General features: G+C 39.2%; 1 protein-coding gene across 3 annotated transcripts in view; it reads right to left on the reverse strand.

Moving 5' to 3' along the window:
- The window catches only part of gsk3ba (glycogen synthase kinase 3 beta, genome duplicate a), a 37,443-nt gene that overhangs the window by 9,199 nt on the left and 10,652 nt on the right, over window positions 1-17,592 (reverse strand). For all 3 annotated transcript variants that reach the window (XM_042001348.1, XM_042001347.1, XM_042001349.1), the window contains exons 2-3: window positions 14,666-14,859; window positions 4,147-4,230 (exon numbers count right to left, since the gene is read on the reverse strand). In XM_042001348.1, coding sequence (XP_041857282.1) covers window positions 4,147-4,230; window positions 14,666-14,859 — 278 coding nt within the window. The remainder of the gene's footprint in view (window positions 1-4,146; window positions 4,231-14,665; window positions 14,860-17,592) is intronic.

Genomic DNA, 17,592 nt, shown 5'->3' on the forward strand with positions numbered 1-17,592 from the left:
TAAATACTGTTTTCTGCTACATAATGTGCATCCCCATTAGAAGTAATGTCTGAGCAACCATTGTTCGCCTACCACCAGCACAGATTTGTGCAAATTAATCCTTGCTTTTCTTGCAGAATGTATCATTTTGCCTCCTCTCTTCTGGTCTGTTAACGGTGTCCAGCCTAGGCACTCATTCCCCGCAGGACTGCGAATCACAAAGGGAGTGACCTGAGCCCATAAAAAGTCAGACTGAGCCAGACTGAGTGGCACACTTCTAACATCTCAAGTGTCCTGCCATCTCCTGCTCCCACATGTGGCGAGTGAAATGAAGGGCCAGTAGAACCTGAGATAGAAGCATAGACTGAGGGCTGTTGACAGGAATAATTTTCAGAGTAACTCAAAACAGATACACACTCATTTTTTTGTTTTGTTTTTTTTCTTTATTCTCATCTTGGCTCATTTTCTGAGTTTCTGTCTTCTAGTCATGCATGTGTGGAGAACCCTCCTTCACTGGCAAAATTTCCATTGATAACATTTATGACGACAAGAGAGCTTGTTCTGCCTCCTGCTAGCACCATTAAAGCTATATTTAGCCTAGCAACAGCGATGACTCACTTCCTGCCTCACTACAAAGCCACTTCCTTGGCATGTTCCCAGAGGGCTGGTCAGGCACGGATGTGATTGGCTCCTTGTTCACTCCCAGCTACAAAATAAAGCGTCCAATTTGGTGGGGAAAAAAAAACATGATGTCACTTAAACAACTGACTGAGCTTCCTATCAACAATCTACATGCTACATTGTGCAAACGGTTGCACAGTTGCACATGAAGTTATTAGATACAGTATTAGAGCATGTGTCTGTGCTTCTTCTTACTGCAAGTGCACGGATACTTGACACTTTGCATAAGAGAAAACTTAGAAAGCATAATGTAAATCCATATGATTGAAGAAATTTACTCACTAGTATGTGTTAATGAGTGAAATCAAGACCACAGACAGGTGTACGAAGAGGGAATCTCTATTTTGGCACACACTAATCAAGATGTTAATAACATGGCACTATGCATCTAATAATAAGCCTGTAAACACGTACAGGAGAGACAGGCAGATACACAGCACATCAGGCGTTGCAACTTATCTCTCGATGTTTCTTGGCAAATCCTTCAGCAGCTGTATCAGCTCACAAGACCTGAGTCATTACCTCAAGGTAATACTGAACTGCACTCTGTCCACTAACATCCAAATGAGGGTTTGGAAAACATTTCCTGTATGCAGGACTCAACATTAAAGCTGCTGAGAGGTCCAGTCCTTCACCGAGGAGGCCCAGGGGGCTAAAATAATCTGTGGGCGCCTCTGGCCTCTTTCCTTTATACCCTTACAGCATTGTGAATGTATCCAGTCATCTTCCAAGTATTCATCATACAGTCTGCTTTGAATTACTTTTACCTTTGGATTCAGAAAAAAAAAACAAAAGCAGTTTAAATTTTGAAAACACTTCCTCATTCATTGGGAATTAGAGCATCTTCCTTGATCTTTTAACTGGATCTGTTGACTCATAAATAAACACAAGATATTTTTCAATTATGAGAAATAGAATAAAAAGGAAAAAGTTACATAAATAATAAACAAAAAAAAAATTGCGAAGGTAGTTTTTTAATTTCATCAATGCTCTGATACATTTAATGACTCTAGTACTAGAGGCTGCGAAACAGACCCCCAGCATGATCAAACCTTCGCCATGTTTTAATGTTAGTTTGTGCTCTTTTCCTCATCTATCCTCGGCGTATCTATGTAGGCTTTTGCAATCATTAGTATTTTTTTCATTATTTACTGGTTAATTTTGGTCAAATGAACACTAAAAGTAAAGTCATGGTGAGTATTCATTAAAGTCTTTTTAGTTGTTGCTCAATAAATCTGATTTAATCTATCATATTGTCATTTATTTATTTATTTTACAATTCCGAGGTGCAACTTAGAAGTGTAACAAACAATTTGCTATCATGTGTCAGGCTCATTGTGATTCAGTTTGCTTTGTATACATGTATTTAGAAATCTGCATCATGCTGATGAGGTGGAAATATTTTATGCTGTTACACGTTGTTAATGATTCAACCTAAAAATCTGTCACTCTGTAAAAAGAAGTTTTAAGGCACCAATAAGAACACTGCTGTCAGTATATGATACATTATTCATTTTTGCATTAATCACATCTTAGTTTTTATGTTAAAAGCTGTTGTGTAGCTTTAACTTACTGCATAGAATGGCGTCCTATTCTGCTTCTATGTTTAACATTCAAGGAAGAACTTTGTGACAAAGCAATAGTTAATGTGACCAAGAATGTGTTATTACTGATGCAGACACACTGTACAGCAGAGGGCAACTGTCAGCTGATGAATTCTCACTGCAACTTCACATTTCAAAGAGCTAAAAGTCAATCGTCTATTTGCTTAACTGCCCACGCTGTTTGGAACGTTGGGCTTCTTTTTAAACATCATATTATACAAGAGGCTAAAGGGTAAAAGCAAAAGCACACTGCGTGCCCCGGGCATGCCACAAGCTTGTTGCATAAGACTACCTGTGCAGATGATGAAAGCTACAGTAGTCCTCGTCTGTCTCACAGCTGTATCCAGCATGACCTCTCACTTCAGGACAAGCACGGCACCAACACGCTTGACCTAACCCCATCATATTGCATGTCAATCTCTCCTTTTTAAAGGTGACATCTTTCATCTACCAGTTTTTCTTGAACTCTCCATCTGGCCACTGACCTCTGACAAACTACTTCGCCAGCCCTCTCTCACTTATTTTCCACACTCTAGGTGCAATGGGTGGTAAATCCCCATACCAACAACACAGTGCCAGTCTCCATAATTAGCTCAGTGATACGATGACGGGGGTGGTGCGGTGGGTCGAAATGAGTACACGAACGGCTACACAGCAGAAGGGATTTAAATAGGTGTAAAGGTGAAGAGAAATTCTGTTTTATCTCAAAATAACAAAAAGCTGTGATTGCTTAATAAAAAATAATAAAAACATTTTGGGAAGGGGTTGTGTCATTTCTGAGATGAGTCACCTACTGCCCATGTGTCATTATACCAAGAATTTGCAGTGATTCTCAGAGGTCAACAGGCACATGGGGAAGGGGGAGGGAATAAGGTGGAGCGAACAGCATGAAGGGAAGGGCTTGAGTAAAACTATAATTAACCCTCACCCTCTAGCCTTGCAAATTGATGGTCCACTTTCCTTCCACCCATCCCCTACCCTTATAATCCTCAAGCGCTTTCCTTGGCTTCAGTAGCTGTGCAACAGGGGAGCATTCCTAACTGCAGTGTCATGGGTATAGTCCCGACAGCATGCGTGCCAAGTCCATGTGTGTCTTTATTTGACACGCAGACCTCTGCAGACCTGTTTGTCAGCTAGCTGAATGACATAGTCCAGTCTTGTAGTCTCCAGGGGACCTCCACCAGTAGACGGAGACAGATAGCAAGCCAAAGGGGGTGACTTTCCTGTCATAGTGTACAGTATGTACTGTTGTATCTATCAAACAGGCAAATCATGAGAGATAAAATGGCTGATGGGCACAAACTCTTCAAAAAGCAATACAGAAAACAAACAGAAAAGACTAGTCCCCAAAGACAACAAAGGATTCATTTTGGCTGAAAGGAAGCTAAGAAATTTCTCTGACTAAAAGCAAGCAAGTTTCAGCTGTTTAAAAACACAGCACGTCCAGTAAGCTTCAAAGCATGGTCCACTGACCATTTACTTATGAAATCAGACAAAGCAGAGATGCATGACTTCACAGGTGATTTGGTTTTATAGTCAGGCTCAATAAATTATTGACACCGAGGGTTGAGCAGAGGTATTTTTAAATCAGTAATTATTAATAATTATTTGCAGGTAAGTCCCCGTTATCAAGAACAGTTGGTCACAATTTAAAAAAGAAGAACAAAAAAATGACAGCCTTCGGTCCATTTTCTGCATTCTTTATGTGTAAATTTCAATCCATTTACAGAAAGCTTGCAGATGCATACCCAGACATGATAAACAGAGTACCACCACCTGAAACAGCGGGGGCGGCGTTGCTTAGTATAGCTCATGTGCAACCAGTGAAAGAAGCAAAGAAAAAAAGAAGATGAACAAAAGCAAACATGCTTATTTAACTGACCTTGTCTCCACTGGAGTAGAAGAAGTAGCGTAGGCGAACTATGTTGCAGTGGTCCAACTTCCTCATGATCTGCAGCTCACGGTTCTGAACAGATAAAACAAAACACGAAACATTAGATTTACATATTACGACAATTATCCAGATATGTTGAGTTGAGTGCATCTATGGACACTTGAGATTTTGAAAGCTTTCCATTAACCTGCACCACAATGAAGGACAACTCCTTTTGAGATTATTTACCCAACAAAAGTTCAAAATGTTTTGTGTTGGCATAGTAAGGTTTTATCAGTTGAAACTGCACTTAATCCCCACAAAAGAGTGCTTCCAGAAAGCTGTACATCGCTGTGTCTTATGACAGAAAACACACTTGCCATTACTCATCTGGTCCAACAATAATGTCACTGACTACCACATCGCTGTCACAAGCCAATGTGCCAGTTTGAGAGAAATGGATGAGGTAGCAGCAAAAGAATGGTAATAAACAAATAATGGGCTATTCATTCCTACATGGAAGGATAAATCTGTTCCCATGAAAGGCACCAATATTTATGTAGGGTGGCTTCTGGGAAGCGGGAAACGGATAGCAAGATAGAAGAAACAGTTCTGACGTAGAATGTGGAAATAAAAAAGGTTCAAGGAATATTACTTTTGATGAGCCGGAAGAGCTAATCTGCACACTAAGGAGGAGCATTCATATTATCAAAAACAGTGTATGCATGCAGCGAGTGATCATGCAAATGATCTTTCTGAAGAATTCTAGCTTTAAACAAAGTTTTAAAGAACTCCGTTATAGCACACATTTTTTCTCATTCTCCGTTTTTCTTTCCCCCCTTCTCTTCTTAATCACAAGGCTTTGTGTTGACTTGATCTAAAGTGCTTGTGTAACCTTTGCAGAGAGCAGACCCCAGTGTAGAACAACAAATGCAGGGTGGTCAGAATATAGAGAATGTAACAGAGAGTAGAAAAGAAAGATCAGCACAGGGACACATGTTAAAAATCAGGCTGCTTAAATATAAATCTCCCTTTTGATGTAGCAGTCACACACACACACACACACACACGCATACATTTACTTATGTGAACAACATTTGCAGGGACTTTAAAATTCTGACTTAAAAATGTGTTAACTATAAAACACTTTGCAAAAAAGGCATTTATATTAAACAACCACCAGCAACTTTGTGGTATAATATATCAACTGACTTGTTTTTGGTGTTTGAGATGAGGGCACAAGAAAACATTTACATCCAGAAATCAAATCCTGTAGTACAGAACATAAAAAATAAATAAAGTCTCAATATGATCATAACTTACCAGTTCTTAGAAAATACTGGTTTGTATTTTTATGTAAAAGCAGTAGAAGGAAAACATACCAGGGAGTAGGAATTAGCATTTATTAACTCAACTAAATTCGCTGATAGAGATAATTATAAAAGAGGCAGGGCGTTATTGTGAAGTGTCAATAAAAACTGCTGAATATTCTCTTCTTCAAACCAATAAATGTGTGGATTTGCTGTATTTCTTCGTCTTGAATGGTAATAAACTTACATTTTTAGTGGTTAGACCAGTATTTGCAATGACTGATTTTTTATCTAAATCACATGAAATAATTCATGTGAAAAAGAAATATGGCTTAATGAACTAAAACTGAGGATTCAGGTCTGAAGTAATACATTATACTATAATAAATTTACGTCATATAGGGTCATTCCCTTTCAAGTGGAATGCAGCCCTCTGTACCATACCAACACTCATCCTACTATTCAAGTTAAAAATGTCTGCAGTAAAAATGCTGCCCTTTTATTTCAGTCCAAGCACTGTTCTGAGATATTGATAATGAGTATGTTAAAATGTGATAACACTGAAATTCTGAGATACATGCAGCTGTAATGTCATATAATTACAAAAATCAAACCAGCAATAAATTCAAGTGATCCAAAGTGAGATTTTCAACCTGCTTCTGTCTGACTAACAGTTTTAATGGCAAAGTTTCTCACCTATAACAAAAAGAAAGCTAGCAAATATTAATATTTTTCCAGTTAGATGAGTAAATCTACAGCTCTATAGCTCAGTGAATAACTTAAAGCTAGCAGATCGAATCGCTGATTTTTTTAATGCAACTGTCAAAATAGTAGATAACCGTTGGTAATTCCAGCTAACAGCATAAATGAGCAACTAATGCAATCCCTTGACATATTGGAAAGGATTGTGTTACATTTGGAGGAAGCTATGCAGCTGTCCTTCATTTTAAAAGACTTATACCACTGTTATTTTATTTTTTAAAGAGCACAGACTTGTTTATCGATGACACAGAACGTCCTGCATCTCAGCAGCAGCCCCACAGAGTATCTCATAGCTCAGCTGCCTGGTATAATGTCCTCACCCTAATTCACTTGCAGGCTGATGCAAATGGTTCTAACAGTCCTCCCTCTGCTTTGTCACTCTTTACACAGCTACAACCAACACACAGGCACACAACCCCCACACCACAAAGTGACATCACTACACGTAGGTCACAGAGCAGCCATCGAACCATCATGCACTGCAGGCAACGCCCTCATCTTCTCGCGCTGGAGTGTTTGAGGGTGTGTCAGTGTTATGTGTGAGGGATATGGAAGCATATGGAGGAGGAGCAGACAGGCTCTTGAGTAAAGCCCTGCCCAGCTCCCGCTATGCTGCAGTCCTTCCTGCTGACCTGTCTTCCACTAGTGTCTCAGTGGCACAGCCAGCACAGACAGAGGCATAAAGGCAGACAGACGGTGGGAAAATCAAAAGGAAAATGGCTTAACTGCAGACTGCTACAGGTCTTACATCTCAGCACTTCATGAAGACGATACAGCCAGACAAAGCCACATCCAGTTTCAAAAAGATTAAGAGCATAGACCAAAAGCATCCTACCTACACAAACACACACCCTGTTATGATGTTGTGCTCAAGTAAAAAGCTTAAGGATAATAATTAATGTAGGCAGTAAATAACTTGAGGGCATTATTATATATCGTTCTTGCTGCCAGTAAAGCCTTGGTAAGGCTTGGTAATATAGTAAATGCTAGTGATCTGAACACCTAAGTAGCTGGTTGTAATGAATCTCTGAACATCTTCACATTTACTTTGTGTTGGTTGTTTACTACCCCGGGCATTTGGCTCTCATTATGTCACTCGTGGCACTATTAAGAGCTGAAAATGTCAGTATGTTGATTTACTAAGTTGCTAACAGATCTGCGACTTTACACAATTTATACCAAATACATTTATAGATATTCCTGTTAAAATTCTCCACAAATCTGCAAAAGCCTTGAATTTATTGTCATTTTTTATTTTTAATCTACAGGGCATTAATACAAGGGCATACAAGTATATCTACATAAATTGCACCTGCTTACAAATCCAACTTCCCACTATTCACTTTTTCCAGTGTGCAGCAAGTTTTTTTAAAGGAAGGTAAACCCATGATGTGTCTTTCTCTGGATCTCACCAGAGATGTAGTCGTCCTCGTATGATGGGGTGGTTAGGCTGAGACGCTAATTTCAAACCTATACATGCTCCTTTATTGCAGTTTGCAAATGTTACTGGTCTATTTTGGAGCTGCTGATGAACACTTATCAATGTCACTGTTGATATCATAGGTTGCTTATCCTTTACTGGACAGATAGCTTAAAAAATATGATTAAAAAAAAAGGAAAAGAAAAGGAATCGGGCAAGAAAATAAGACCAGGGGAGTTCCAGTCTGATCCTCGAGAGCTACTATCCCTCTCGAGTACTAGACTTGGCCACCCTTGTTATAAACACTTCTCACAACTACAACACTGTCTTCAGTTATAAAAAAAAAAAAAAAAAATTTAGTACATCCCACTGAAACTTTTAACTTTTTCCAACTTATTTAACCAAGCCACCACCTTATCCTCTTTGAAGCAAAAACGATGTTCAAACAACTATAAATCAAGTTGACATTTTGAAGTAATCTTTAATATATGAATGTAAATACATGAAAAAGAGCTTAATCCCATGGAAAACCTACATACACCCCTACACACTTTCAAATCAATTTAATTTGACTAAGCTTTAGGACTACTCATGCACTTCTAAGAACATATCACACTTATTTGAAATATGTGTTTTCACTAAAGTAAATAACCTACAAGTTGCATGGATTTCTCTATTATCAAGTCATCTAGTATTGACAACTCCCAATTAATTTAGCTAGAGAGCAGATCATCTAGTGCTGAAATTTGTCTCAAACCAAAACCAAACTTTTCCCTGAAAGAATCTGCAAATAAATCTTCAGTGCAAAAAACTTTAGCCTGCACAGAAGGTAAGTTTTTCTTGTTATTCTAAAAGAGGACAAAATTTAAAATGACAATATGCTAATGAGGACAGGAAAAGATCTGCTCTTTGGGAGTAATAATTAAAGCTGCACACCGTATGGTGCATGGCGGTAGGACTGTTAAGGTCCGTTTATGTTCGACGCATAAGACGGACACTTTCACCCTCATACTTTCACGTTTCCTTGGGTAATAAGTCAGTTCACTGACAAGTGGACAGTGCCGAGTTCAGAGTTCACTTCCACATTTTGACCCCGGTTGGCAGCTGCAATGCATTGCTATAAAGTTGTTTCCAACCCAACACGCCCTAAACACTTGCATTTAGTCTTTCTTCAAAAGCTCGCACAATTTTGACAGTTGTGCTCGTCTTCATTTTTCCTCTGCTTTTTTGTTCCCTTTCTGATCCTATTCTTTGATTTGTTCCTTTTGTTGGTCATATGTCAGCTATTCTGCTCAGCACTGCCTCAACGATTTCCGGTGGTATTGCTCTGTCTTCTGCATCAAGCGAACGGATAGCTAAGCTCCCTGAAAACGGACCAAATTATGCGCATAACCAACACAGAAGACGGACTAAACTGTACGGCAGTCTGCGTATCCATCTTCTGCGTCAAGCATAAATGGGTCTTTATGCTTCACTATCTCAAGGACTGTGCAGCTTGCAGTCTTTTCCTCAAATGCAAATTATGCATGATATTAAAGAGATGTTGATGCAGGTTCTTATGGGGTCATGCTTTTGAAAAATGAACCTGAAGCAGATCTTTCCATAGAGCTTGGGAAAGTATGTCATCCCGCGGAGCACTGTGGGACGCCACCGCCATACTTGCAGACACGCAGGATTAAACATTAACAAAGAAGAAAAATAAATGGATGGAGAAAAAAGTAAAAATGCTGTTCCTCTTGCAAAAAAACTGAACAATCAGACAAGGGAATGCCATCTAGACTAAATCTAGACATTAGGTGATATTGGCTCATATGAGCGTGCGCTTGGTTTCTGAAATAATTAGAAACAGAGTTCATAACTATCTGCTTGTATTCATTGATAAAGTAGCAATGTGCAGTAATAAAGAAAATTCAGGATGCAACACATAGTGATGCATCGTTGAATCGAATCAAATCATTGACAAGATCATTGTGATCTAAATGAATCGTGAGACCAGTGAAGATGCACAGCCCGAAGCACACTGGGAAATGCACCAAGCAGATGCTCAAACCTAAGAAATGAAAAACCATGGAATGGTTAACTCAAAGCATAAATTCATTGTATATGTTAACATTTAATGAGATTTAAAGCAAGTAAGACTATGCAACATCTTGCAACAGAAAGAATTTAGTATTTTTGTTGCATATTTGACTGTGTGCTATATTAACTTTTTTTCTTTTGCTCACAGCATTTCAGATAGGATGAAATGTTTTCAATTTTTTTTCCACAACTATGTGTCTATGGCTATCAGCCTTAAGCCAACCAGAGATCTAAATTTAAAAACAGCTTACAAATACGTAATTTTATTGAAAGATTACTATTTCTTAAGTAACAGAAATGGTCAAGCTAATTTTATAAAGCAATTGCTAATAATGCATTTACAGATAATCTGTTTATTTTAGCTGCACATTAATGAGTATTTGGGTCTTCACAGACTATTTTCAGTAGTAGGGCAGCGTAGGTGGGGCTTACTCAAAATAACCCTCAGTATCTGTCTTTACTCTAATGACGTAAATGTCACCCCGCATTTTATGTTTGCTTTTTACAATTCCAACCAGGATTTGGTGAGAGGTTGATCAGGTTTAGGCTAGTTAATCAACTGATCAATTTATAAAACCCACACAAAAGCACCAAACTGCACAACACATAGCCAGCCTTACTCTTTATCAGTGTTACTTCAGAGTAGCTGCCACCAGACATGCTCTCACTCGGAGTGAGCATTCTAATGCAAGCATCCATTTTCCAATAGGCTGATATGTGATCCCTCGGATGTGAATGGAGACAGACCTATCTCATAATGCACCACAAGCAGACTGAAAGCCCACTGAGATAGTCTCACACGTTCATCAGCTACACACTAATGCAGAGCCTATTCACGTGATTACCTTGTGTGACTAGTGTGTGTCAGTGAGAGAAAATAAAACACTTGCACGTGCTGGGCTACCATGGTTTGGTCGACTTAAGGCTGACTTCACAAATTGCAAAGAAAAAACAGGAGGGGGGATAGAGACGAGAAAAATAGAAAGCAGGCGTTTGCATGTAACAGGGAGCGCACTCTTAACAGCACATGCTTGATGGTCATGTGAATAGTCTTAGTGCTCATTTGCCTCATTTTCTTCACAAGCAGAGGAAACAAGAAGACAGAGAGAGTGGAAGACATCTGAAGTACAGGGTCTGCTTCAAAGAAGAAACTGTACAATATCACAGCATGTGATCTTCAGCTGATTGCTGAGCTGCTTGAAGGTGCAACCTGCCGGTGCCTCATGCAAACCACAGGCTAAGAGGAAGAGCAGGATATGACTTCATTAGAGCCAGCACACAGTCACAAAGAGCGCGTGTGTCACTAAGAAGCACTGTGCATTTAGTGGCAGATGGTCGACCCCCACCATTAAGTGACATCATTTATCTTGTTTCAGAGAGCGAAGCACTAGTGCATGCTGGAAAAGTGTGATGAAGCTCCAAAAGGTTAAAGCCAGGGCACTGAGCTGCTGAAGTATTTAGCTGAACCAGAGGGGGTTAAAGTGATGCAGTGATAAATTTCAACAACTCTTGTGGGAATTAGAGCTGCAGGTTGCGTAGCTGGGAAACAACAGCAAATTTCCAGATAAACAAAGTAGATAGTCATTAACAAGTAAGAAGGGAATAGCCTGAATTTTAAAAGGTAACACACAATTTTGTGTTTATTTTCATACGTTTGAAGTACATAACAAGCTGCATATGTAGCAGTTAGGGATTGACTCTGCCTGCAGCAGTGACATTAACAGGTCTTTTTACCAGGGCACATCTTAATGTATCACATCAGAAGGGCACATATAACTAAAGTGCATTAAACTGCTCTAGTTATGGGGTTCTTCTAGGTTTTTATCCCTAACCCTAGTGCAGGGTTTCCTCCAGGATTTTTTTTTTAAACTGTGGTTGCAACCTGGATATCTGTTAAGTGTCCAGTATAGAGTATTTTTGCATTTTACAGCTTCATTGTTTTCCTCTCTTTTGCTGTCATTTTATAATACTGTTCCAACACCGAAATTTCCCAGTCTGGGATTAATAAAGTTTGTCTAAATCTGACGAGCTCTAGGCTCACAATACAGAAAGTCGGCCACATCTTCTTCCACTTTTCTCTCCCCCACTCGTCTTTTTATGAGACTCATTTAATTAACATTTTGCATTAAAAACACAGACACCGCTGGGGGCACAACCCCGCCCTGCTACGGACGAAGTTTCACGTAAATATGAAATAACTGGGTCAATTGTTCATTGTACATGAAGACACAGACCCCACCCTCTGTCACCTCTTTGCCGTCACTCTTCAACAAGTCACAGCAGAACTGGACAGGAAGTTGAGACAGTTATTTGCAGGGCAGTGTCACATTTCCTGAGTACAATTTCACACTCTTATGCTCCGCAAGTGTCCTCATATATAGACTTTATGTTCATATGGATATTCATAAAATATAATTTCCACTTGTAACATCCCAAAAAAACCCCACGTAATTCTGAAGGCATGGTGACTTATTTTGCGGTGGCGGTGCACCACAATCATTTACATGTAGCGGAAACCCTGCCTAGTGCATACACCAAGTGTCTCATCTCTATTCAAAATCCACCTGAGGCCCAGTGCCTCATTTAACCCAATAAACCGTATCTATGATGTTTATTCACCACCTTTTTTCTGTATTTCATGTTTCAAACTGCTTAAGAGGCTGAGAAATAATCAAAGGCTTTAATGGATGCTGAAAATCTTGATGGAAAATGAGTTTCAGTAACCAAATGCAGATGACCTAGAACTTCTTTTTTTTAAGTAATTTGAGCTGAGAACATCACAGTATTACTTAATTGTGATGAAAACCACATATGCTGTTAATAAAATTACTCTTTTTTTAGTTCATTTTTTAAAAAGGAGCCATATTGTGGGTGAAAGAAATGGCTCATAACGCTCTCTACAGGGTAAAACCAGGTTCTGTATTTCGTGACATAGAGAGGTTAGCTACATCATGAGAAAGTTTTAAAAACCCCACAGCCCCCTCCCTCCAGATGCAAACAGATGGGTCCTCACCTAGCAGGCAAAGAAAACCACGCCCACCAACGCATGTGAATGGATGTGAACTTATATGGTGTAGAAGTTTCAGACTTCTATTCTTTCATAGAGTTTCTGATGAAATATTCCTGCAATGGGACGGATTTGTCATGTGAGGGTTGGAAAAGTAACACCGGACTTTGTTCTTTACCTGCTGATCATAAAGCAACAGACAGCAGCTCAAGTCATAGCAGCAGTAACTTGCAGCGGCACTTCCTGCAGCTGCCACAACCTGCCCCGAGTCGCCACAGCTTTCCAGAGTCTGTGGAGCTGCTGATAGGTCAGCGTAACAGCGCTAACAGCTTAGACTGATACTTTGTTCATGTGTAGCTGAGGGAGATTCTGGAGGGGAAAAGTCTTTCACCTCAAATACGGCTCTGTGGCGTAGGTGCTTTTTGAAATTGGCTTTTTCTTGCTAGTGAGCTGAGCTGCTGTCTGTCGATCATTTCTGCCTGTGTATCTCCACCTGCCCACTCTCCGCTCCCTGATCACCCCACACCTCCCAACCCTTCCCGTTTCTGGCATTTTTCAAAATTTGGCAGTGGGTGGAGTTATGCAAAAAGTAGGATGTGTAGTTACCCTTTCAGAAATAGAAGTAAATGCAAGACGTCCATTTTAAGAAGTAATTTGCCACAGAAATGACGACAATGACGAGGAGACTAGTTGTTCAGCTATGTGTGTTTCCCAATGGACGTGAAGTTCTCAGTACACAAGGAAAACTCTTCCAGCTGCTTCTCCTCCTCCTCCAGCTGCTCTTATTATTAAATAGGGGCTGACTTTATTATTAAAGCAGATATTTCTATCTTTTTTGCACGTGGTTGATGCAACTATTTCCAACGTGCGCTCTGTCTGCTGATGCGAGTGCAGCTCACCTGTGTGTGCAGGCGGCATGATGTGATAATTACCTGTCAACATGAGAATAACATAAAAGAAAAGATCAGGCTGTTTGGTTTTTAAAATAAAAGGGAAAATATAAACCTTTTCTAGAGAAAAGGGAACCCTAAATCACTTCTGTTGTGATCTGGTGCAAAATAGAAAACAAAAACTAAATAATATAATATTTTAATATAAAATGATTGAAAAAAAAAACAAAAGATATTAATTAAGTAATTGTATAAAATAAACATGATATTCTAGGGGTGGCGGGAGTTGATGATAGGGGGGTCCTAAGTGATTTTTTTCATCAAACTATTAAACCTACTTATTATTTCAGATGGGGTAAACATCAAAAGTGACTTATTAAAATCTCTAGTTGAGTCTTTCTTAATCTTATCATATCATCAGTACAATCGAACCCAGTTCTTGTCCTCTGACTGGAACGCTTGTGTTAAAGTAAATCACTCTCAATCCTTCAACAGGCCTTCAGTCAAATCTATTCAAAGCACAGGAGGAGGATTCCAGCAGTGTTACTTGGAAAGAAACACATCTCCTCAATCGCAGCTGAACTAAACCTGACAGATGACTGAGTATTAACTGGTTCAAGTATGTCTGAGCAGGGAAAAAACCTCTCACACCAGAAGCACACACACACACTTCCTGTATGGGAAAATACACACATAAAAAGTAAGACTGTGCTAAAGCACCAAAAGGTTTTCCTTTGTTTTGTCTTGTTTTGCAGCTTCTCTGGTCTCCCTGTTCGTGTGAAAGATCACTGTATTCACATCTCGTTCACAGTTACACTCCTTAGTGTGGCAAATCTTTTCTTTGGTCACATAGTTTAAATAAAACTAAATTAAGAAGAAGAAGGAAAAAAAGATGACTAAGATGAAAGCGTATGTGTGCATGTTGGTATGCATTAGTCATCATTTACACATCTTGTCTGCTTGTGTTCTTTTGTGTCTTACTTTTTAGTTAAGTAAGAGATGAGAGTTGAAAGATAATGAGTTTCTAAATGGGTGTGCATTTGTGTGCACACATTTTTACCTTAAATCTCTTGTCTTGCAGGACCTTCTTGATGGCTACTAGTTCTCCAGAGTCGCAGAGTTTAGCTTGGTAGACAACACCAAAAGAGCCGTTGCCGATGACCTTGGTGTCCGTGTAGCTCACCTCCTGGGGTCGGTCAGGACCTTGGCCCGGGGTGGCCACAACTGTTGTTACCTTACTGCCATCTTTATCTCCTACAGAGAGACACAGAAAGAATAAGAGTGAATAAGTTCTATAACCAGCTATTGTTTGCTCCTAATTTAAACTAAAAATTTCTAAATGAAGATGCACAAATTAATCAGATGTTTATCCAACTTGGCCAATTTTCAACTTGACCAAAACTGGCAAGTTTTTTTTTTTTTTTCTTTACTTTTATAAAACAAGCAAGTAAGCATATCATACCAACTGCACGAACCAGTAAATTGTAATACCTCATTAAAAACAAGGCATTTAATAAGGCTGAAAATGAGCAAAATGAGAAGCAAAGATTGTTTTTTTTTGTTTCTGAAGGAAACTTTCAAAAACAATGCACACTGATGTTTAAGTGACTGAAGTGGACCTTCACTTGCTAACTGGTACAAATACAAGTTTTTTTTCAGTCCTGATATTTTTAGATAATAATGGGAGGAGTTGTACATATGAAAATAAATAAATAAAAAACATCCAAATCAGTCAGGCCGGACATCACACAAACTTTACCCTGCCAGCTTCCCACAGTACACAATGCAGTCAAATGAGCAGCTGCAGACCACATGTTTGCCTAATTTTTCAGACAAACTGTTGAATTAATATGATCTTTTATACTCGTGAAAAATGCCTCAATCATGCCGCAACTAAAAATGTAAGTCGTTGAACTTTCCTCAGATCTTGGTCACCGGACTCCTGAGTTTCGTTAGTCCACAACAAACCTGAGTAACGGTAGCCACTGATGATGAAATCACACCAAAAATGGGTATTCCCACAGTGTTAACGAAGACATATGGAAATGCTCTGGTGTTGTGTCATGTTTAGAAAATGTGATCTGGAACTAAAAGAATCAACATGTCAAACTTGTTGAACTACCTTAGCTGCATCACTTCCTATCGACATAACTTATAAGAAAGGGCATTAGTGGATAAAAATTTCAGAACGGTTGGCTGTTCCCACCAGAAGAAACTACACAGGATTTTTGGATGTCGTTAAAACATTTCAAGTCCAAACAACTAAAAAGTACTTAAGAAACAAACAAGTGAGAATTACTGACAAAGTTTTTGAATTACTTTGAAAACTGACAACTTTTTGCTTCCAACAGTCCAAAGGGGTCCAAGGTTTCAAGAGACCTGCAGGACCTCGAATCCGGCTCGAAGGACCACTTTGTAAAGAATGATGCGTGTCTGGTAACTAGTGGAATGTGCTGCTGTGTCCTCTGTCAGAAGGAGACTCACATCCAGATCTGAGTTGCATATAGAGCGCTTTATTCACCATACAACAGCAGCATTACAGGGATTATGGTGGACCATAGCATGGTTTGCCTTGGTGTGTTTTATTTTGTTTTTTTTTTATGTGATGCACACCAGTCTCAACAAACCAAGGCTGCACACAGTTAGCTCCCTAGCTCCTGCACTTGTTTCTTCAACATGAGTTGGTTGAAAGGATTAGTGGCAGCACATGACCCTGCAAGGCATGCTGGGATATGGAGTTCAGCTGATTTTACCCAAATCACTGCAGTCCAGGAAAGAGGAAGGATGTTTGAGAAGATGGTGTGAACAAAGTCTTTACACAGACTTGGAAGATAGCTGAAGGCAAAATATTAGTAATTGCTTTAGTGTTACAAGCAAACCAGATAGTGTTAAAACCTCTTATGTTTCATATTATTGATCCTCAGGGTTGCTGTATTTGAACATAGAAATGTGTTACAAGAACACGTGTCAAGTGAACCATCAGTCCACTGTTGCTGTTTGATTCGCTGAAAAGTGTCATTCAGTTCTGGGAAGGTGAAGCTTTGGAGAAGCTACAGCAAATTCTAAGTAGGGTACATGGCAACACTGTAGGCTCTGCATCAATTCGATGTTCAAGCATAAAGTCAGCTTTAAAACAGAAGTTCAGTGGGTTTTTTTTTGTCCATTTCCCTTTCCCTCTGCAGCAGGGTCAAGGCTAAAGTCTGTGATTAACCACTAAATTCCCACACAACGTATTCTACAAAACTTGCAACATCTTCTAAATCCTTACTTAATTTATCAAAGGAAGCTCACTTTGTAATCATATACATCTTTCACAGAAACACACAAAAATCAAATATATCCTAGATTCCTTTCTCTGTAGTTTCCGAGATAACCAGCAGCCTTTATCAACAGCTCGGTGTAGGAAAATCTGGTTGATGAAAGAATCACAGCTGCTTAATAATCTGTGATGGGTCAATATTGGCTGATAATGCTTGCCAGCCAATACATCAGTCAGGCTCTACAGCTTACCCTAATTATCCAAGAATGCTTCGAATTTTTAGAAGAGAAAAATCAAGATTTTTGCTGACCTAGTGTGGAGGTTTACTGGTATTATCAATTTTGACTCCCACTGGCTGGGGTTATTTTCCAGCAGGGTTATTGATTTTGACAGATGTAGTGCCTGCATGGACACATTTAAAGCTGAGATAGAGAGCTGGATAGATGAACAAATAAGCAAGCAAACAATCCACAAAATAATAATAATATAAGAAATCTGGGGTTCTCTCCAGATAGAAAAAAAGATCACTTTGACAAGTTTGTTTTCTTGTTCATTTTGCTGCCGTGTGACCAGTCAGGATGTAAACTACTGAGGATGTGCTGAGAATCCAGAAATGTGGACAAAACTGAAGAAAATAAGAGAGGGGTCTAAAAAACCAGCAGACCTTCACTCCCAAGGACAGAGTGTACAGAGAATAAACTGAAGAATGAGTTTGGAAAAACAGACTG

The sequence above is a fragment of the Melanotaenia boesemani genome, chromosome 12 (genome assembly GCF_017639745.1).
Source record: "Melanotaenia boesemani isolate fMelBoe1 chromosome 12, fMelBoe1.pri, whole genome shotgun sequence".
Taxonomy (NCBI): Eukaryota; Metazoa; Chordata; class Actinopteri; order Atheriniformes; family Melanotaeniidae; genus Melanotaenia; species Melanotaenia boesemani.